Genomic DNA, 23,848 nt, shown 5'->3' on the forward strand with positions numbered 1-23,848 from the left:
GTTCTGCATTATCCATTTGCTTATCTCATAAATAATGGAATTTTGACCCATTACATCATATAAAAGCCACACCCTACCATTTTAAGCAGTGTATTTCTACTACAAAAAGCACTTATTTCCTGTTAAATCAGGAAACATTTATGATCCCACTTGTTATTTAATTACAAAATCAAAGAAGCTAAAAAAAGCATATTCTAAAATATGTAAGAAAGCAGGCTATCATACATAATCCACAATAATAGATATTGCAACTATATACAGCAAAATGGGGAAGAACACATTTGGTTCCAAATGTCAATTTATTTAACTGAAGTAATGAAATTTAGACAATAGCTAGTTTATTCATCATTCAAACATTTTCATGATTTTTGCCATATACACTCATTACTCAAGCAACCCTGCATTTATACATTTTTTTAACATGCAAACCACCCTCAAACTGGTCTAAATAAAATTCCACACAATCCTTTGCAGTTATAATCTGCTTTTAACTTAGCAAATGGCACAAAGAAATGTAAGATTACACAGAAGATTGCCATAGTAAACAAACGTTTTTAAAGTGGGAAATAAAACTTGACAGAAAAAAAACCCAAAGAACTCCAAAACTCAGGCTCTCAATGCACATACCTCAAAAACTTTGAGGGCTTGAATTATACTTGAACAAAAACAAAAGTGATGCATTAAAATTGTAAAAATTAAGGCTTCTTTTTAAGTTATATCTCACAGAATCAAATAAATGTCAGTCACACATTGCACACTTTATCTACTGCTTTGTACATCATTCGGATTGTAGTACTCATAACAAATGTGCTACGATATGGGAAAGCATGCTTTAAAAACCCTTGTTGGTACTAAGTTATCAAAGTTTATTTACATGTGTCGCCTTCAAAACCCTTTCCCTTCATTAATTACATTACATGTATATGCAAGGAACTGCATGTATAGATTTAGAGGACAGCATCAAAGTAGACTTTGCAATTAAAGGTCTACACAAAAAAATGCAAAATGGCAAAGAAATAGTCAAGAACAAATACATGTCAATGTAGCTAGGGTAAAAACCTACTTAAAAATATATTTATTTATATATATTGCTGCAAGTATACAACAGAGGTCCAGCAAACTGAAAGTCATTTTCTTATTTTTTGAAATAGAAAGTAAGATGTACAAGCTTTTATTAGAATCCTTTACCCAGTGGCTCAAAGGGGATTTACAGTAACTTGTTTTTAATCTGTTCACAGAAAATCAGAAGAAACTCCAGCTCTGTACACTCGTGAATCTGTAAACAACTGTGTACTAAAATGTCATCATAACATGGGACACATATGAATTGATTTTGAAACAAAAGGAAGGGAATTGGTCCACAGGTGAGGAAAAATTTTTTTGCAAAGCACCATTTACAGTGATGAAAATCTCCCTTTACATTTGCATTTTGGTGCACGTGGAATGATAAACTAAAGATTGTCCAATTTACTGCTGTTTTTTGTTGTTGTACTGTATCAAGGCGTGAAAATTCAGACAAGAATTTCAAAAAGTTCTTTGTTGACTTTATTTCTTTCTTACACATGAAAACTTCCCCACAGAAAAAAAATCCCACCCACCCTTCCCACCCCCCTTAAAAAAAAACCTAGATGACATTTGCTTCCTCCACCATAAGCGAAGCTTGGCTATAGTCTCAAATCTTTTTAGATTTAAAATAAATACTCTACTTCTTTCCAGGTGTAGACATGCTTGTCTCATTACATTCTCAAATTAAAGTTTGCAAGGTTTTTCTTCTTGTTTTGAATGAGTGCATTTCGAGTGAGTTCCAGCTCACTGTGTCTGATAACCGGCCATTCCAAATCCTGCCTGATTTGGTATTACTGGTGCTCCCTGCCCCTGGGTAGGCTGGGCTCCAAAACCTCCCATCCAAGCTGGAGACTGAGACTGCCTACAAGAGAAAAACATTTGTCAAAGTTTGCAAGCAGGCTTTTGGATAAAAGTTTGTCTTTTGTTTGGAAGGTATTTGAATAAGTTTTTAACCTTGATATGTTCTGTGCTGCTGCCGCCAGAAGGGAGTCCCTGTAAACAAGACGTCAGAACTTAGTGGGATGTTCCATTCATAAAGCAATCCGAGACACTTCCAAATGCCAAAGAAAATCTCTAAGGCTTCAACACCAGTTTGAAATAAAAGCAAGTAAACACATACTCAGCACTGCTGTACTGTGCTGGAGGATTTTCTTGCTGCTTTTGAAATATTAATCTACTTGCAGGTGTCCTTTGTGACAGGTTGCCTCAGAACGCTTTACAGAATCACACAGCAGCAGACTGTCATAGGTAAACTTTCCTGTTGTATTCAAGCAGTGAAGGACAACTCCAAAACCAATCTTTCTGAACATTCATGCAGGATAACTTCATGAACCGCACCACTTTCTATAATGTGGATCACAATCCCACAGGTTCAATGTGTGGACTTGTAACAGGAAAAAAAAAACTGAGCATACATCATGTTACTGTGATTTTTAATTACTTAATACCTCATATCCTCATACTATTTTCTGAAAAACCCATCTGTGCCATTTCTCAGCAAAATTGGCTCTGAAGCTCCCAACTGGTATTTTCTACACCACAAGGGCATGTCATTAAATGTAACTACTATTAAGCAACTGCTTCAGACATTTCACTAAAAAAAAAACACCATTAGCAATAAGAGCATTAATGTTAAAATAAAACTGGAAAATCATTTTTACCTTTTCAGACTCATTGCACTATTAAATGCATTGCTTCTTATTAATGGCTACTTATTTAAACAGTATTGAGTAGAAGTGTTATGGTTTATTTCACTTATCTAAAAAGTAATCACTGAGAATGACTGCAGTATGCAGACATTTAATGCATGTAGTAGGAAGATGAAACAGGAGTCAAAGTGAGCTTGTTAAGACTTTTCACTGTTGAACTATAGTAACAAGAAATCTTGAATAGTTTACAATTACTATATACAGCAGTTCACTGACGGACATGAATATATAATCGTCTCTTTAGGATTGTTAGCAAGAACATACAAATTAATAGATGTTCTGTCATAAATGTTACCTTCTAGTCTAACTTTGATCTTAATCTGATCTTGCTCCTCAGAGCAAAGTTATTCATAATTATAAAGCTAGCCGTCACTTCTGAAGAGATATGACATTCAGTACTTTCAACTGTATTTTACATGTAACTTGATACCAAAGTTTGCATATTTCAGTTTACTTATCTTTCTGGATAAAGTACAAAGATGTAGCATAGATGGAAAATGAACCCACAATCCTCTCTGATCAAAACCTGACACACCAATATAATATGGTTTAGGCATTTTACTGTATGTTTTAAAATAGGCTCTGGAAACTACTCAAGGACTAACTCGGCATTCCAGCTCCTTATTTTTAGGGCAAAGATTCACAACCCATGGGATTACATTTTGAACTGCTACTTCTCTAAAGGTTTTCACAGAAAATCCACCCCATTTAATTCAACTTGATTCTTTTAAACTTCTGCATTTGTCCTTGTTACTAACTTACTATTAGGACTACATTAAAACCTTCAGGTAAGTCATTTGTTATATGTACAATCACAAATGCCTGAATACTTTTACACAGCTTTGTTGTACTAATGTTGTACTTTTATTTTTCAATATACTCATAGAATTTTCTCTCTATGAATGTAGCTTTGCCTTTCTTTGTATTAGATCGGAATGCAGGACAATAAACTGACTACCCACACAGGTGAAACTTATTATTTAATTTTCATCATGTGATAAATGAGTGAAGTACTTACTCCACACCAAATCCTTGCTGATTCCACGCCTGTCCATACATTCCGTAGGATGGAACCTGCCAGCCATTAGCCATATACTGTCCATACTGCTGGGGGTTTCCATACATCTGGCTCCACTGTCCCCACTGACCATACTCCATCTAGAGAGAACACGTTCACTAAGGGCTCAGTACAATGACACCTTTACATACAGCTGTAGATAAAATACATTATTCTGAAGAGATTTTTAAAATTGTGAATAATTTCAAACTGTATCCCAGAATATATTTTGCAAAAACAACAGGGTAAAAAGACAACTATTAATTTGTTTCAATACAAGCATATTGCAAAACATTTTGTCCCAGGGATTACTGAAATGTAAGTGATTTTATATAGTCCGCCAGAAAGTATCAAATTTAATTCTTCACCCAATGTTTTGAGAAAAACGTCCAAAAGCATAGATAAAGACGACATTATCTAGAATCAACACAATGGTAATGCAGTCAAAAGGTCACACCACATTGATTATTCTATCCATGGAAGTAAAATTACCTTACCTTGGTAGAAACCAACACTAATCTAACAAAATATTTTCAGAGCATATTTTGAATATAATATACAGTTCCTTACCTGCTGAAAACCTTTGGCCATGTCAGGTGATTCTTTGCCCCAATAGCATTTAACAATATGGCCTTCAATAGTTGTCCCATTCACTGAAACTATGGCATGAGCTGCACTTTCATGGGATGAAAACCTGCAGATAGAACCCAGAGTTGAAGGAAATTAAATTTCAGAAACTTTAAAGCAGCCACATAGCCCAAATGGAAAAATTTGGGTAACTGCCATAAATTAGCCAAAAAAATACAAATGTGAGCCTTCTGAATGTATTAACATGACAGGCTCCGGGAAACTAAAAGTAACCTTCTCAACAGAGGCAACATGAATGCAGGTAAAGTGTACCGAACATCAAAAGAAAGCACTATACATATTTTTGGAAATAAATTGATTTTGGATACTACTTAATTTAAGTGTCTTTGATTAATTGATTGCTCATGACTGGCTATACACCACTCAAGCAACCGCTGATGAGCACTAAGTCGCCTCATTGGAGACTTGATTGGGCACAGCTGACAGTGATCTTACCTGACAATGTCAGTCTGTCAATAGTAAGCAATGATTTGGAAGGCCACACGACATCTCATCAAAACCCATGTGAAAGTCTAAGCAGGCACAATTTCTACAGAAGTCCACATTCAGTAGTTCATGGCATCTGACTGCACATCACTACACTGATCCCCTTCTGAGACCTCACTTGCCTCCCCTCCTGCACACTCATTCTGATGTGACATTCTAGCAGGAAACACATCCTAATGCAGTTCCTGTAACAGCAGCTTTCTGCAAATGTGATGGTGTGAATGCCCTGACTTGAGTTCCACTGAATGTTTGTAGGATGAGTTGGGAAGTCCTGTGATATCTAGAACTGAGACCAGTGAACAGAACATGCTTGTCCAGGCTTTATGAAAGTAATGGCACAGAACGCCGCAACATATACAACATGATGGTCATGTACACTACTGCCCAGAGACTTTCACAGACCCCATGCTGAACAACCTGGTTGATGACATGATAATCAGCATGATGCACCTGCCCATGTCATGTCTGTTCAATAAAATGTCAATGTACCTGCTTTAAAACAGATCGGCATCTCTTGATAATACATTTGTGAATTCTTGGCACTGATGTTTTCTTTGATGATTATAGTTTTGAATACATCCTTATAATTGTAACAAATAAAAAAAACACCACATGCATCCAAGTAATATACTGGAATAAAAAGCACAAAAGGCATGAAAACTTTAAATTTGAAAAACACATCATACCTGATAAATGAATAACCTTTCTCTGGAAAAACTCTTATTTCCATTATTTGACCAAATGGTGAAAAGGTCTGGCGCATAAGTTGCTCTTGAAAAGAGAAAAGTTACAAACCATTCACTTTACATTAAATTTTTAATTTCTGAAAACAATTAATTTTTCTAGCAGAGAGATGAAGGTGAATGACTTAATTCCTACTAACCTGATAGAAACAAAACATGGTGCATTCATTTTCTCATTTGATTTAAGAAAATTGTACAAATCCATTACTTGTGTATTCTCCTACCCTCTTACGATTACTCTGGTTACTCACAGTTACTCTGCCACATCTCTATGCATTTCTAAAACTGATCTAAATATAGAATATTTGAGGATAACCGATTAATGCAGAAGGATCAGTATTCCCAGTATCCCCGTACACAGGTGTTAAGTTTCTAAATAAGTGTATCAGGCTTGTCGTCATGAATCAGTTTTGTCTTGGCACTACCAGTTCTTAACATGACAACACTCTGAAAAACACTCAGAAGCATGATTCTAGCAGTGTACAGTATCATATACATTGATACAATGTGTAAAGACAAAGGAAAATAAAACTGAATTCTAACATGTGCATGCATGTAACATATTTCTTTACTTACCTGTTAATCCTGACTGGATGCCTCCACAGTAGACAGTGCAATTCTGTGGGCTGGACTGATTCACAACATCTTCAAATCTCAGTTGCTTAGAGCTACCTGTAATTGAAAACAAATCTGAAAAGGTTTAGGTTTGTGAAAGAAATGACAATTTTGTCCGAAGATGTATATAATGTATAACTAAGTGGAAAAATCAGCACTGCACAATTTTAATTGCATAAACAAAATCCCCAACTTTGAGGGTTGTGTACTTGTACAAATAAAAGAAAATCCAATTTTAAAATTTTATCCTAATATGACTGACAGTAAAATTAAAGTTCACATAGAGTAAAAATTCAATTTTTGGCTAAATATAAATGCATTACAAAACATTCTTCAAAAATATGCTTTAGCTTAGATTTAATAATTGTTATACATCTAAGGAAGAGAATTATAGAATTTGGACTGTAGACAATGTGTAATCAAGTGATTAAAAAAATGGAACTAATGAACTTCAATGTCCTTGGCAAGAGGGAGTTTGCAAGACAAGCAACTTTGATAAGACAGTACCCGAATGTGAACACATTTACAGACCATGGTCAGAGATGGGAAACTTGTGAACTAACATAACTGCAGCAACATTAAATAGCTGAATACAGAGTATGGCCAAAAATGAGTGTGGGGACAGTAACTAGTAAGGACCAAAAGAATACAAAAAGTCTACTGACTGTCTAGTGAAGAGACTTCCTGAGTCAATCAAGTATAAAAGATAACTTTATTGGCCCTATACAATTTCTTGTATTAGGAATTTGTCTTTTCGCATTCCCCAACTTTCTCTCCATGAGGCTGTACACAGACAGGAAGAGAAGCTTGGGGTCAGCCATTTATACGGTGCCCATGGGGCAGATGGGGTTAAGGGCCTTGCTCAGGGGCCCAACGGAGTAGGATTTCTCTGCTGGCCGCGGGATACGAACCAGCACCTTTCCAGCTACAGGAGCAGATCCTTAGCCACAGAGCCACTGCACCGACCTCATAAAGCTTCTCAGGTGGTTAAAAACACATAAGAACAAGTTGTGCTCAAAGAAAAGGCATCTATACTTACTTTCTTGTACGTTTTTAGGTGCAGGTGGCTTGCGAGTGGCCCAGTTAGTCCTAATCTGTCGACCTCCTAACCACTGCCCACCCATGTGGACAATTGCATTTTCTGCATCCTGCAAATAGGACAACTCTATCAAAATTAAGCATTCTTGCGTTTAAAATAACCAAAATTGGTTTAAACAACTAATGTTACCAAACAAGGCTGACCTACAAACACTGCACTCAGAATGGTTAGTGCCTATGGGAATATCTTAAACTAAAATGTTAGATATTTTCTTTTGCAAATTATGTTATAATACTATCCAGTGATTTGCAAAACTTAATGAAAAAGAAACCGTTTAGATCTTTTCATCTTCTTCTAACATTTTTGGTTTCTTCATTTTAAGGTTTCTGGAACAGTAGAAAAAGGATAGCTCTCTTACAAATAATCATCTTCTCCTGCTTATTCTAGAACAGCCCTTCACAGAACTGGAACACAAGATTTCAGCTGTCTACCTTCCACACGTTATATTTTGAAAACAAATGTCACTGAGTACGTGCTGATGTACCGTGCAGCAATAGAAATCAGCTAATCAATAGGTCTGAATTTTAAATTGTGGTAATTGTGTAACAGATGTTTTTTGATAAAAGAAAACTGCACAGTACTTTATGTTGTAAAATGTCTAACTTTTTTCTAAACCATTATTGTTCCCTTAATAGATACATACATGTCCATACAATATTTACAGATAAAGCATACTTAAACATTAATAATACTTTGGAATCTGATTTTGGGAACAAATCAAACACACCAAGGTCTACGTAAACCATCAAATGCTGCAATAAATTCTGAACGAAATTCACGGTTTAAACCATTTAAAGAATCTTGAGTTATGCAAAATAATTCTAATGGGTATTTTTTCCCTACAAAGGAGAGTGAGAACTTGCTTTATGCCAGCCACACACCTTACCATTTGTCTCAGAAACTGGTTTCACTGAATACTTTCAGATTGTTTCACGGGCATATTTCTTATTGTAGTAACTGTATAATCTAAATTAAAAACACAGCATTTTTTTAACATGCTTCATACAAGTTTAACAATTAATTACAGGTTTTTACTATTCACACTTCAGGGATTCCCACTGAAAGACTGCTTAAATCCAAACATTTCACTTTTGCAATAAGAACTGGTAAGGTTACCCCTCTGTACTGGTTATTAACAACAAACATTTACCTTTAAAGTGAATGAGTCATTTAAAAAGGACACTGGAGTAAGGTCTTACCAGTTTGTTATAGAAAGAGACAAATCCATAACCCTTTGATTTTCCCGTAGTCATGTCCTTCACAACACGAGCATCTCTGTAAAAAGAGATTACAGGCTTATCAGACCACTTGACACATACCAAAAAGTAAAAAATAAAAAAGGAACCACACACACTGTATTGAAAGAATAAAGAATTTTAAGTTAACCCTATTAAGAATAAAATATTTGCCTACAGCTTGTTCAACTGATAAGCAAAATTGAATTTGAAAAATATAAACATGCAACCTACACTATTGTGAAAGCTTTATTCCATTAACAGATGTAATTTTAACACTTTTTGTTGCTTAAAACAGATAAGGTGTTTCTTTATCATTTAATAGCCTTCCGACTATAATCCTACTAACTAAAGTTAAGTGTTGCAAATACGTAAGCAATACTTTACTTCGTTTGCCATGCATTCACATAATTCAGCTAATGGTGTTCTGCCTACCGATACAAATATATAGAAATATCAAAGAGAAAAAAAATAGGAATTAAAAGGCATACATCGCCTGTTAACAGATTTCTTTATTTTTCCTGGTCAATTCTTTACCATCAATATGGAGTTTGGGCAGCTGTAAATTTCGAAAAATTGACATTTTCAGAAATTTAGGAAAGGAGAATAAAACTATCAACAATACTAAGCACACCATTACGAAACAACAATTTACACAGATTTTAATAAAATGATAAAAAATTTGAAATACTATAAAAAACTGCACTAAATAAAAAATGTTAATGTAAAAATACTAAAATAGATCAATATAAAATGTATAAGAATAAATAGAAATGAGAAAAAAAAATCTACAACTGAGTTTCCAGTGTGCACAGTTCCTTGCAGTTAGCCTTCAAGATCCTGTCCATTCTTATGAGCAATTCTGTAAAATAACCAGAATGCTATTACTTTTAATTGAGACTCACAACTACGAAAAAGCTGAAGTTTTCTAAGGTTCACAAAGAGAGACACCTTACGTTGCCTTTACATTTACTTATTTCACATTCAAAACTACTTACCATATGCAAATTAAACAAATATTAGGGAAGTAGGGAAGAAAGAAAGCAACTGTGGTCCATTGAAAGATGAAAAGAGGAAGAATGAAACAGGGAATGGGAGGTGAAATATGAATTTAAAAGATACTCTTCCACATATTGACAAATATTGTCACTATCTTTTCCTCTGCACCATTTAGCAAACCTGATTTAGTGCTTGGTCTTTGCATTTACTAATGATTTATAAGCTATAGTGTAAATCTTTATATTTTCAGAGAAGGGATAATTGCCAAAACACTGTCATTTTCTTCAAGCATGCCTTCATATTCAGTCTTCAGTCATTTCTGCTATTACATTTCTTCTATAACATGATTGTATATTTTCCCCCGTTAATAAAATGTCTGTGTAAAAATATGAAAAGTTCAAAAAAAGTAAATGTGGGGTTAGTGAGGTCTTCAATTATTCTTCGTTTTAAAATACTTATGCGCAAACTGCTGTAAATGAAATTCTGATTCTCTCTGAACTTATTATTTTACCCGTAAAAAAATCACAATGAGTGAAACAAACTTTTTGTAAGTTGATGATCTTCTTTACGGTAGGTCTTTCATTAAAACTTTCAGAGAACAAGTTATTTAAAATACATTTACTAGTCCTTATTCAACCAATAAATCCAACCAATGACTCCATCCAAACAGCTGCACCAAATCAAATGTTAAATCCTGATTAGCTAGAAGTAGTTTACTACAGGTTAACATGACAAATGTTTATAGGATTTGATTCGTTATAAAGAAAATGATTAAGAATGTGCAAATATGATAATGTAAAAAGACAAATCAAGTCTTTTCCATAAAGCACACGATCAAATACATTTCAAGATATACAGCAAATCATAACATTTAAAATTGCCATTAAATACTGCAACAGTCTGTGATGGAATTGACGTTTTAAACTTCACACTTACGAGATTTTACCAAAAGGAGCAAAAGCAGCTTTGATGTCTTCTGTTGTTATCTCAGGACTCAAGTCTCCAACAAACACATGGAAGTGATCTGAAACAAATAAATACTTTTAGTATAAAAAAAACGAATATATCACTGAGAACAGGAGGCATAAAAGACCATCCATGATGTAAAATTGCCTCAGCTTTTATGAACCAATCTCTTTAAGAGAAAATTCCAATGAGTCCACATCTAACAGCCTGTTCCCCAACACCAACTCCTGTTCCCATCTGCATGTCATTTGATCAATATTTGCGCCACTTCAGGAAAAAACCCACAAAATGTATCTTGGAACTATAAAGTATCCAACAGATAGATTTATTTTTCCCCAAAATACCACTGCATCAGTCTTTATAGATTCTCTTTTTTGAAAAATGCTTATGTGTTAAAAGTTTAAATGTAAAACCATCTAATTTGACATCATAGCCATACTATGCTGTTGCCAATTTGAGTTCTAAAACACTACAGGAAAGCACTAGAAGAGAATCTAACTAAAAACGTGCATAATTGAAATGTTCATTTATACTGAATATGAACAATTTCACAAACAGCCTAGAGCAGGATCCTAAGCTAACAGTAAAGTGATAAGTCAGCCTCTTCTACTTTATTAGTTCAAGACCAAACATTTAACAAGGTGGTAAAGTATTATGAATATGGTTCCAGTAAAGGTATATGCACTATTGCAGGTATCATTCAGCAACATTATCAAGTTATTGAATTAAAACTAGAAGAATCCCTTAACAAAATATCATTCTTTAGTTCTAAACTGATAATCTTACAAAGTAAGCAGTTAGATTCCATATTCCTGGGAAAAAGATTATAAAGACTAATGCGGTTTTAGACTAATTCACTCAATGATTAACTAGTCTCTCTCTCACTATATTGAATATAGAAACGTTGATCAGAGTTGCATCTGTAATAACACAGGCATTTCCACCATAGACATTGACGTAACAGTCAGAAACCCCCCCAAGAAGGGACACCATAAGTAGAGACCAGCTAATGTCAATCAGGTCAGTCATTTAGATAAGGAATTGTGAAACTACTGAATATATATTTTTTTAAAGAATGAGCCTTGCATGTACTTCCATGACATGCATTTTCAGATGAGGAGGAATTCTTACACTTCAGTCATAAAAGAAAGATGCACAGTGCTGCTTGAAAGTACATTAATTTCATTTTTCACATTTTAAATCTTTAAAAAAATGTCATATTTAATGGAGATAACCTGAATAATGGGACACATACAATAGTCATTACTGATTTAATAAAACATGTTTAACAAACTCAATAACCCCAGTGCAAAAGTAAGTGAACTTTATAATTCAATAAGCAGTGTCGCATTCTTTAGCAGCTATGACACCAACCAGATGTTTCCCCATTGTTACTGATCAGTCTCTCACTAGTGCTTTGAGAATTTTAGCCCATTCTTCCTTATAAAACTGCTTCAACTGCTCCAGGTTTGCTGGCTGACTTACTGGAACAGCTTGCTTCAGGTCTTGCCACAACATTTCTATCAGGTTGAGATCTGAACCTAGCTATCCCAAAACATTTCTTCATCTTCCTTTCTTTGATAGATTTGCTGGAATGTTAAGGGTCATATCATGTTGTAGGGCGCTCCCCCCGCCAACATCAACCTGTGGACAGAGGGCCCAATGTCCTCCTCCAGAACATTTTGGTATGATTCCGAACTCATAGTTCCCTCAATGATGGCAAGTGACCCATGAACCTTCATGGACAGAAAAGCAGCCCCAAACCATGCTTGACCGTGGCAATGTTATTTTGGTGGTAGGCAGTGTTAGGTTTTTGCCAAATGTGGCATTTTGTGTTGGGACTTAGAAGATCAATGTTAGATACATCTGTCCAGTGAACATTAAAAAAAAAAATCTACAGGATATTCCATATGGTCTTTGGCAAACTTGCACAGCAGTGTTCCTTTTTGATCCCTGGATGCTGACCTGGGGTTCTTTTGAACATCCTGTATACATGTTTTCTTATTGCTTTTTGGGATAATTTTATCCACATCTAGGCAAAATCACACTGGTTATACATTTTCTCAACTTGTAGACTTTCTTAAAGCAGACCAATTAATTCCAAATTGTGCTATGGTTTCATAACCCTCTACCATTGATAAGCATTTACAACACTCTTCCCGATGTCATCTGTGGTCTCTTTAGATTGTGGCAGGGTGTATTACACCAAACTGTATGTGTAAGATCAAACTAACTGGGTTTCCTTATATAGTGTTGGACCTCCCAAACTTTATCCTGTTGATTGGCTCTTTGATTGGTTAACTGGGTACCCAATTATACTTACCTGGTTAATTGAGGTAAGGAGTCTTACTTTTGCAGATGCACTAATTCTTATTTACCCATTTCTTTTTCTACTGCATGCATCAACTCCTCTGAACAATACACAACTTCTGGATATACATTTTTAGTAAAGGACTAGTTTTGATTAAACTAGGATTTTGTAGTAAATATGAAATTTAAAAAACAGGAATTCACAACTTTTAAGCAGCACTGTAGATTTTCATTTAACTATTTGGGTGAAGAAAAAGGAATAAAACCGAACTTCTGTTTATTGGCCTAGAAAGACCATGCCCACATTTGAGGCTGTCAACACAAAACAGGAAGCAGGCTAAAGTGATCACATGGAGACAGTTTCCCCATACGTTGACAACCAATGAGGTACATTTTCAGAAGCTAGGAGCTATTTTGTATTACATGTAGATGTAACAGCAGCTGTGTAAGTTATCAATTTCTAATTCTTTAAAACCATATATGGCAAATAGCAGCAAAACTGATTGAGGACAGGGCTATCATATGTTCATATTCATAATTCCAGCTTGTGACATGGTTAGAGTGCTCAAGTATTTAAATCACTACTTTCAAAACCAAAACGTCAGCTATAAAGACAAGAGTATTACCACAACAGTTATCTTGCTAAGCAGTTTTTCACCCAGGTTTCATAACACAGACTCCATGTTTTGTGAAGTCACTCCTTAGGAGTCCGACAGCAACATTCAGCCAGTGTGCTACAAGAATTGAATTTACAGAACTTCCTGAACCAGCAAACTTACAAAATGTTATTTCTTCAAGGTATGTCTAAAGCACGGAATAAGAAATTTCAGTCACTCCTTTTAATTTGTTGTTTCTGTGTACACAGGCAAAGCAAGAAACTTACTGGATGTGTCTTTCTTCTGGCTGCTTGGAGTTGTGGCCCAATTTACCTTAACCTCCTAGAAATGAAACAAAATGAATGCCACATCTTAAAGCATTTTATAGTCATCATGGAAATTTCCATTGACAAAGAAAAAAGTTAATTAAGCTAAATTTACATTTTTTTCTACTAAACTAGCGATGTACTGAATGAGATGCAGATGAGCCAATCGGCTCATTGCCGTGTTACATTAATTGTAATTAAACACTCTACGGGATTTCTGGGTCCATAGGAAACCAAGCAAACTTTTGAAAACTGTGATGGTCATTGTAATTGTTAGGGACAAAAACTGTCTGAAATCAACTGCTTAGTTATGAAAGGTACTCGTTTGTTCACTGCACTTTTATGATTCTGAAGATATTTCACGTAAAGAACAGGAATACAACTGGAAATGGACCTTTTAAAGAAAGAAATAAAATTCAAGGATTTGAGAAGCTCAACTACATGAAAGGTGTTATTTTAATGTTTTAGGAGGTCTCAGTATTGCCAAGGATTAAACATGAAAATTTGAAAAAGACTTCAGAAATTACATATAAAAATGTACTGTATGAATTTATACGTAGAAAACCAATTGGCTTATTTCAGCATTTTTCTATATATGTATATGAACATTAAGAACGAATGTTTTTAAATAGCATTTAAAACATTAAATGCAGTCAGAACAAAAATTTAACAAAAACCTAAATGCAACTAGTATTTTATAGCAGTGTTTAAGTAAATGGAAGGTTCTACTATTTAAGCAAAATAAAGAATTTCATTCAGCTTTACATCAGTACACCAGAAGTACATTAGGTACCTTACTATCTAAAAAACAAGTCACCATGTTCATGACCTCTGTAAATCTTCTTTAAACTGAATCTACCAGCAAAAACATGTTGACAGGAGCCAAAGTGTTCTATTCATTCTAGGTTTAAATAGCAGTAAATTCCTTTTACAATTCATTTTTAAATCAATAAATGATTCAATGGTATGTAGGAATGTAGAGTATATCCAATACATGTAAAACAATATCCAGTTAAATGATGCTGGAGTGTCTGAATTTTACAGACTTAACAAGTGCAATTTTTAGCATAGCATGCTGGGAAAAAGAGGGAGCTGAAACCACATCTGCATTTTCATTCTCCCATAAAAATTCTCTGCACTGATGGAAAATGATTTCGCTTGCCCAATTTAACAGCCTACAGCTACAACACCAAGGTATTCACAGTGTCTGACCAACAATATGAATGTTCCTAACATGCAAATTGGAAACAATCCATGAATTCTCTGGATTTGTTACTTTCAACTTGGAACAAATTCAGATAAGGTTCATCAATTACTTAACTGACAGTTTAAAAATACATTTCCTGTACTGATCTCTGTAATGGGCTTATGGAATCACAATGATAGAAATTACGATAACTAAGGGAAGCATCCTTTTAAACTAGAAAGAAAAAAAAGTCAGAAGTGAAAATTCTAGATCAGATAAAGCTGGTCTACCACATACATTTGAGACTATTTAATGTCACATTCAATTAGAAATTAAATGTAAAATTAGCAAATCTAAATGATAAAATTCCTGAAGGGGCTTACATTTACTGAGGCACCTCTGTTCATGAGAGGTTTTTTTTAACCATTTTTACTCACCTCTTTGCATTTCAATATTGAAATCTCTCTCAATTGATGTAAACCACATATTGGTTACACACAAACCTCTGCTAGAAAGCATTCTGTAATGTCTGCATTTGTCCACAAGCTAAAATAAACTGCAGAGATTTTTCTGTCCAGAGATTAACTGTCAGACAAATTTTGCATGTATATTTATGATTTTAAAAATGAAAGCTAGTGAAAATAAATTAAACGTTTTGCCAGGTGGTATTTTGTTAATAATAATAATAATAATTAGATGTTTCTTAACATTTAGCACCTTTTATGATATAATTTCAAGGTTCTCTACAACAAAAATGAGACATATAGAGATGGAAGTAAACACTCAAAAGATTGAGTATAAATTGTAAGAACATCTTATTGTAAAGAAAATTTCAAGAAGTGAAACTAGAAAACTTCAGATCTGTGTGTTCTTTTTGGCAGGCACACACTGTAAACTCTATGCTTAAATTCATAATTTGGTAGCTATGGTGCACATAGTATATTGTCTGTATTACCCCAGATAACAGATAAAACTGATAGCAAAGTGCTTTTGATCCTGTTCAAAGCCCGGGGTTTATTACCTTACTCTACTTTTGATAACAATAAGTGACAAATTTATGAAAAGCCAGAAAATACTTACCTTTCCCATTATCTTCCTTCCATTCATTGCTGCCAATGCAGCAGCAGCATCCCTATGTTCATAGAACTCCACAAAGCAATAGGGATCATTGCTTGTATGCTGCAAAACAGAAAATCCAACAGAAGAGTTGACCCTTCTGCTATCGGGTTGCTGAGAAAAAAAGCCAGGAGAGGATATTATTGCACAACATTGAGCTCAACATGGAACATTAATAAACTGCAGTACTCTTGCAAACACCTCACAGGAAGTTACACCGTCGAGCTCAGTTTAATTCTATTAAAGAAAAATACGGGTTTTGAAGGAGTCCAATCAGCTGAAAATGAAGGGGTTTCAATTTTTGAACTATGACATAACCTTACAATAACTTATCAGAATTAAAAGTTATTGCTATTTGAATGAGCAATAATTCTGTAGGAAAAAGTTAATTTTCTGAAGCTATTTAACATTTATACACATCTTATACACGTTATTTGAAAAAAACATTTTTGAAACAGGATACATTTCCCAAATACAAATGCTTCATATTTAAAGAATAGTTGTATTTTTTCTTGGCCTTTGATGTATCTAAGCCATTTTACATTACATTGTGGAGAGGGCGAAGTTTTAAATAATTTGAATATTAAGAAATGCAATTAAACCACTTATTAAAATAATTATCAAAACAGAAAAGCACAATTCAGCATAGTAAGAATCCTGCAGTCTGGAGGAAGCATTGAACAACTAGAAAAAGCATCTCCTCAAAAAAATATTTTCTATTTTAGCTAAAAACAAAAACATTTTAATTTCCTGCCAAGATTTTGATCATAGTTCCTATGCATAACAGAAAGGTCTAAATAGTGATCAATTTCCATCTGTCCAACCAACCACTGTAAGTTTATTAAATCATCCATACCAGAACTGGAGGGAAGTAAATTCCTCCATAGTCCAAATTGTTAGCATACCAACTCACAGTAGATAAATACAAATCACATGAAATTACACTGTAAACTGTATGCTAGAGCATATTTTAATGTAATGGCCTAAAATTCAGACTTAAAACTAAAGGGGTTATTGCAATGTACTCTATACTTCAAAACAGTTATAGGGAACTCTATAACAAGACAAATATGGATGGAAGCTATGACTCCTCTAGAGAACACAAAAGATTCAGTGAGAAATGTTCACAAGAAACTTTGGGAATTCAGAGCAGTATCAGTTTGTACTATGGAAATACACTGAACACACTCTGATATTTACATAATAATTCAGAGTCACATCAAAATGCCAATTTTTAAAACACTTGTCCTGTGTCCTCACAAAACCTGACGCAGTCACAAACCACAGTTAACACACCACCTTCAGGTGCACATGTGGGCAAACAGACTTTGCCCAGTAACATTCATTAAATGTTTTGGCACTCACCTGGAAAACTAGCGTTAATTCTGGGTATAAGCTGAGCTTTAGGAGAATGTACAGCTACAGCAAATTAGCAAGACACAGAATCTGCACTTCAACTGACATGGGAAAACCAGGTCAAAGTGAGTTGTCAAATATAACTACAGCTGAAGCCACCAAAAAAGGAGATACATATTTTCTCAAACAATATATATAAACTAAAAAAAGGGAATACTAACAGATTTTGCAGCTAGCCAGACAACGATAAGGAGACATCCTCAAATACTTCACATTGGTTTATCTTTTCGTAGCCTAACACAATGTATGCAACTATTTTGTCTCAATAATTAGCGATCAACAGCTTCACATTGATCTGGAAGGAGACATGGAGAGAGCAAATGATTTGATGTAGTACTAAGGGTCTCTAAAGTCTAAAACTTCATGCTGCTGGATTGTTTCACTGAAAGTTTACTATCCTGTGCCGTGCATGAAGCGGAAGCTTCAGTAAAAGCAGATTTTTCTGGGGAGGTAAGGGCTGCTTAGTGTTGTGGGAGCCATCTTTTACATACATGGGCAGCTTTATGGAGAACCACAGAACAGTCACCTCTACATAAATCATAAAAGGACCATTCTGTAAATACACTACTTGCATGTAATGCCAACAACTACAGAAGTTTGCGAACTATCCCATCTCCGTTGTGACCCTTGTTACTTCTCATTTCTTAAAGTTTTTATATTCCCTCCATTTACAACTACAGACCAACACATTCTCTGAGTGAAAGTTGAATCTCAATTGGTTGCAATCTTACCCCCCTACTGTGCTGTTACGTTCACTATTTATACATTTGTACACAGCTCAGATAAATCTCAGTTTCATGCCAACAAAGTAGTTTGCCAATGCTACCAATGGTCATCCCTAGTGCACGTTAAACAGTGCCATTCATGTCATATATACACTGTCATTTCACAATTTTTATTAATAGCCCTTATTGCTTAATATGATATAATATCAGTCTAAACCAGTTTTGCTTTCTATTGAGAGCATTCTTCATAAGATGCACACTTATGTACAAGTCAGTAAACTTATTAGCATGAAAATCCTAAGATACTGAAAGATGCCTAAGAATTATTTTTTTAATCAAAGCACATATCCTTCAGAATGCAGAGATCACAGAAAACCTTTTACATAAAGTTATACAAAATGTGGGTTATTTGATACCACAATGAAAATACAACATTGTAACTCAAAAGCTCAAACCCTCTCCCTAAAATTTCAGAAGGATGATTTCATTTTGAAAGCCTGTCCATAAAGAACTGAAGCACCACCGCCATTAAAGCTGTAAAATACTGTACAATTTACTGGCAACTGCATTGATCAAATTTTGACATACTGTAGCCAACTTGAGAATAATCTGTTTATCAGAAGTATTTTAATTTCATATACAAATGCTTTATATAACTCACCCTTCACCATACTTCTAAACTTACTTGAACACCAAGCAAAGCAGGCCTTGCAAACAGGAATTCACCGTGATTTTTGTTTAACTCTCTCTTATGTTTTTGCAACTATATTTCAGATTTTCTTTTGCAAAGGCTAAAGCCTTACATTTCCAAATGTGCAAACACTGAAGTTTGAATATCCTCATCCCCCAGTAAAATATATTCAGGATCATTTGTTTCACTTTTAAATGTGCACAACATTCTTAAACATTAACTCGACTATTGATTCAGAATTTTCCAAGTTATTTATAAATTTATAGCCAAGCTACATTCTCACTTGTTCCATATATATATATAACACTTCAATGTTGGGATCCTTGCTCATCTGAGTTTGCCATTACAACTCTACACTCTTCCAAGTTGGGAGTGAGCTCTTACTCTCTGCTGTTATATAATGCAACACTTCTGATCACAGTAGGTTAAGTACACTGACAGTTTTATTTTAAATGGACCGATTACTGCAAAGGGAAAAGGAGAACAATAACACTGATGTTAACTAATGTATAGTCAAAATAAGAGGTCTGAAGAGTATTTAAAAAAGTTAACTTAGCCACAGTTTCCAATTTGTGCAAAGAGCCCTTATTTAACCACAATTTCAGCCAAGACCAGTTTCTTCTTTTGAGTACTGTGTTCTACTTCAATTGTAGATGACCGCACTGTTGTGCTCATGTGTTACAAGCTTTTACCAACTTTAAAACCATGAACAACAATAGCAACCTTAAGGAACTCAAAATCTTAACTTCAGATTCTGCAACATGTAACCAAGTTACTATTCTTTAAGCTTATAAGGACAGTACCTTTTCATTGATGTAGAACAGACAAACTTCAGGCAGAAATCTATTTAAACCTGGGTGGGGGAATGTCAGGTTGTGGGAAGCTCAATTAAAGCACAGTAAACTACAAACATCCTTATGTTTGTGAAGGACAATACAGGGTAGCATTTACCAATACAGGCAAAACTCAAGATCATACAATTTCAAGACATACATTCTTTGACAAAACTGAGTACACACAATTTCCATTTACATAGATTTGCAATACAATCCCTCCTACCCTCTTCATCTGTGTCTCATCATGAAAAATCATAATTAATAAATATGGGAGTACAGTAGCAGGGGGAAAGCAACATCTTGCACAGTGACTAAAATTAACGCTTTAACAACGACTTCTTACCTCTGTAATCATTTTACAGCTCTTGCATGGCCCGATTTGACTGAATAACTGAAGAATTAAAACTTCTGTGACATCTCTGGACAAGTTTCCCACATAGCTGAAAAATAGAAAAAAAGGGAGATAAGACGGCTTGGAATTCTTGTTTGAAAGAATAATGCAGAATAGTGTGATCATTTTAAAACAAAGGCACCATCTTTAGCTAATATTTAACACCAAAAGAAACGATAAAAAGAGAAAATAATTTCAGTAGGGGAACACTATTGTAGTTAAATGTATTGGACACTTAAAGTCAATGTTTGAAGTGTGTTGGAAAGGTTTTAAAAATCATTTCACTTGGTTAACTATTATTACGTCATTCCATTTCTTGGAAGTCCGATGCGAAAGGAAACTGTTTATGAAAGTTGTAATAAAATCGAGAGATAACGGCGCTGGACCAGCAAACTGTTTCAGCAAAGCAGCTTATGTAGGCCTATATGTCGCGTCGCTGGAGACTATTTTTATTTAGTCATAGGGTCAAAACCAAACAGACTTATCGGTCATTTAACTGGACTGACAGCACACTCGTTTTATGGCCCCTTCAGACTTTGCTAAAAACTGCATTAATTTGTTGATTGATGTGCCTGTATCGTCTTAATTAGGCAGGTTACATCTTAAAACGCAACTCCCAATGGCGATAACGTATTGTTGGGCAAACGGACCGGCATACTTCCGCAACATCCGAATCATCCGGTCGAACCGGGGTCGGTATTCATGTTGCTTAAGAAAGAAGAAGCCTAATTTTAAGTAGGTTATCGGTAATAAAAGTTATGCACCAACAACGTAAACGGGAATGGCGACTGATTAAAAGTTGGGCAATAAACTGTACCCTGACGAACCTATGAGTTAAATTTATCCGAGTTTTCCTTACAACACATTTTTGAGCAACAGCACTGTGGAAATTCAGAACAAAGATGTTTATACCCTCTTATTTTATCCTTCCATTTTCCACCTTCAATAATGGCGAACACGTAAAATACGATTTTGCTCTTCCACAAAAAAAAAAACCTTCGTCACAACACAAGGCCGTCGTTGCCGTTTCAGTGCTGGACTACACGTCTTCAAACCGAACGATAATCGGGAACAGCACATTGTTCGCACGTTATTTCTGTTTGTGGAACAAAGACTCGATCTACCTGAAGATCACGATGTCACTTTCCCAGCAAACACCGAAACAGGGCAACGGCAAGATATCAACTTGTTTATGTAGGGAAAGAAATACGAAACGCGGCTCGGAGAAACAAGACCTTTAACAATCACCGATCTAAGTCACAATAATGTCCCTGTGCTGGGTCTTAGGTAACTACCGTGAAAGGCTCGCTTTTTTCTTTTTGCTTTACTGTGACGAACTGCGTGGACTGTATCAACTGCGGGGACTGCTCATCTAACGAAACGGCAAACTTGTGAGCCGTAACGGCCTGTTTTCATAATCTGCACATTCTCTTAGCAATGTCTTATCATGACACGGCCCTGTGTGTGTGAATACTCCAGATGTATCATAGCTTTCCCATCTTCACACAGTTGTCTCTTTAAGTGCGAGGGTGGCCAAGCTAATCGAGAAGTAAAAAAAAGTTGCTAGATGGAGCGAGACTCCGTGTCTCTTACTCACAGCGTTTTGGGATGGCTGTCGTCCTCCATGTTCGGGTATATCGACGTGTTATCACTGTGCAACCCCTTTGTATTTTGGTGCTGAATAACCTGAGTCTGATGAATTTCTTTCTCTGGAAAAAGGCAGAAAATGGCGGAAACCGGCGAGTCAGGAAACCCAGAGCTGCACATGCGCACTGCCATTCTCCAGGCCACAAACTAGAAACGGAAGTGTATGACAAATAACAAAATTATGTTTTGTGTCCTCTTTCCTTCTGAATCAATCTGGACCGATACCTGTGGTTTTATTCTCACAATAATCAACAGTTTCTTGCAATACAACGAATAAAAATGGGAACAAGTCTAACTCACCTTGTTATTTTTATGCGTGACCAAACCACGTGGCATGTCGGGAGTTGTAGTTTGAATGATTACACATTTATTGGCCATGATCACGGATAGGCGGATATTTAAACTACACTACCCCAAAAGCTTTGTTTGCATACCTCTTGTCCAAGGTGAAAGTTTATGGGGGTAATTATAAGATGTGGCAGACTGTTAAGTAAATAAGTTTAAAGACTGGCTGAATATCAGAACATTGCAAGTCAGCATCTAATGATTGTGTTTACCTCTGAGGAGTCGTGACTATGCCAATAAGCAGAATGTTGGGAAATTGAGTAATTCAATGCACCATTGATTTTATAATTATATTGTGAACATATCTTTTCTTCGTTTCCCGTTACTGTCTCTCCTCAAAGACACAAAGCGGTCTTACTTGATGCAGTTGTGGTGATCTCACTCATTTTTAATCATTTTAGAATGTTCTACTTTGAACTTCCAAGTAACGTAACGTCGCCATATTTACAGCCTAGTTAATTATTTGTGACGTGAACGTAGCAAACTGTGAACTCGCATGTTTCTGGTACTGTAAATGTTAAATAGGAATACTACTACTAATAATAAATGTTGTAAATAAAATAGGAATTATAATGATTATCGAAAAATGAAAAGGCACTAGCCTTACTCAGCCACAACTACAGAACAAAAATATTATTTGAAATATCTAATAGACTAAATTAAGATAATTGATTGTATATAAATTACTGGGTATCCGAATGTGTAGAGAGGACTGGCACTTTTATGTATTTGTTACACCTGGTCTTGTTGAGCCGAAGCACTCATAATTGTCTGATTAGTGACGACTACCAACAATATATAATTCCAGAAATACTCAATCTTAGGATGGAAAACTACATGTTTGAAATTGAAACACAATAATGAGAATAACCAACCTCAACGTATATGTTTTAAGTTAAGCACAGTGGGTCAGGAAAACCTTTGCTCAGCTTGAGCGTTTAAGAGCAATTGTTTGCATCGTATCTCTTATGTAGACAACACACACAATTAAATGTATTTAGGACCGAAGAGGATGTTTTGAACCACACGTGAACATGTCAAAATAAACTGGATATAAACAACGAGGTAAACAGAGTTGGCACAACAAATCGGGACATAAATTCAATAAAGAGTCAGTAGAATTGTCTAATGATTATGGATTGAAATGTAAAAGGAGGTAATATGAAATAAATTGCATTAAGTGTAACGAAATAACTATAAATGAGTTTAATGCTTCGATTTCTCGTCCTCAGATCCCTCACCCATTTTTATAGCAAGCATTATATTGTTCTTCCCATACTCATGGTCTTGTTTAGATGAGACATCTTCAATGGTGAATATTCTAGAGACAGTCGAGGTCAGGACACATGACTGGGTTCTATTTTTCTGCCTTTGCGTCAGTGTTGTTAGGTGATGTTGCTGATCCTCTGCTGGGGTTCCTTTGAAACTTCGTTTCCTCTTTTAATTGTACAGTTTGTCATAGCCTATTTTTTTTTGGTAAATTGATAGGACCTGACTTTAAAGCCAGAATGTTTTGGAATTTCGTGTTTTTTTGTATTTTATGCAATTAATTCAAATGGCTGATCTTCATTCCACACATGGGACATCACCTTTCTGTCTGGAAACATTTGGGACATTTAGCCGCTGAAATATTAAAAAAGG

General features: G+C 35.1%; 1 protein-coding gene across 7 annotated transcripts; it reads right to left on the reverse strand.

The window, feature by feature from the left end:
• Positions 1-280: 280 nt before the first annotated feature.
• On the reverse strand, positions 281-22,255 carry tial1 (TIA1 cytotoxic granule-associated RNA binding protein-like 1). 7 transcript variants are annotated; one of them, XM_015347599.2, is made up of 14 exons: positions 22,163-22,255; positions 21,813-22,009; positions 20,168-20,264; positions 16,121-16,219; positions 13,816-13,870; positions 10,593-10,680; positions 8,622-8,697; positions 7,363-7,471; positions 6,285-6,380; positions 5,652-5,736; positions 4,402-4,525; positions 3,793-3,932; positions 2,020-2,058; positions 281-1,927 (listed from the first exon to the last, which is right to left on the reverse strand). In XM_015347599.2, the coding sequence occupies exons 1-14, from the start codon at positions 22,238-22,240 to the stop codon at positions 1,810-1,812; spliced, it is 1,401 nt and encodes a 466-aa protein (XP_015203085.2). In that variant the 5' UTR covers positions 22,241-22,255; the 3' UTR covers positions 281-1,809. The 7 variants fall into 7 exon arrangements, with proteins under 7 accessions (XP_015203085.2, XP_015203083.2, XP_015203081.2 ...); XM_015347597.2 differs by having other exon boundaries at positions 6,285-6,398; XM_015347595.2 differs by having other exon boundaries at positions 16,121-16,270.
• Positions 22,256-23,848: the final 1,593 nt, after the last annotated feature.

The sequence above is a fragment of the Lepisosteus oculatus genome, chromosome 4 (assembly GCF_040954835.1).
Source record: "Lepisosteus oculatus isolate fLepOcu1 chromosome 4, fLepOcu1.hap2, whole genome shotgun sequence".
In the NCBI taxonomy this organism is placed as follows: domain Eukaryota; kingdom Metazoa; phylum Chordata; class Actinopteri; order Semionotiformes; family Lepisosteidae; genus Lepisosteus; species Lepisosteus oculatus.

What these genes read in the sequence shown, in the direction of transcription:
- tial1 (XM_015347594.2), bottom strand. Translation starts at nt 22,240, where the DNA reads ATGGCCAATAAATGTGTAATCATTCAAACTACAACTCCCGACATGCCA. An exon ending in TCTCTTTCTATAACAAACTG is followed by an intron (nt 7,472 to 8,621) that starts GTAAGACCTTAC and finishes TCCTATTTGCAG; the next exon opens with GATGCAGAAAATGCAATTGT. An exon ending in TGGCCAAAGGTTTTCAGCAG is followed by an intron (nt 3,933 to 4,401) that starts GTAAGGAACTGT and finishes TGTTCTCTCTAG; the next exon opens with ATGGAGTATGGTCAGTGGGG.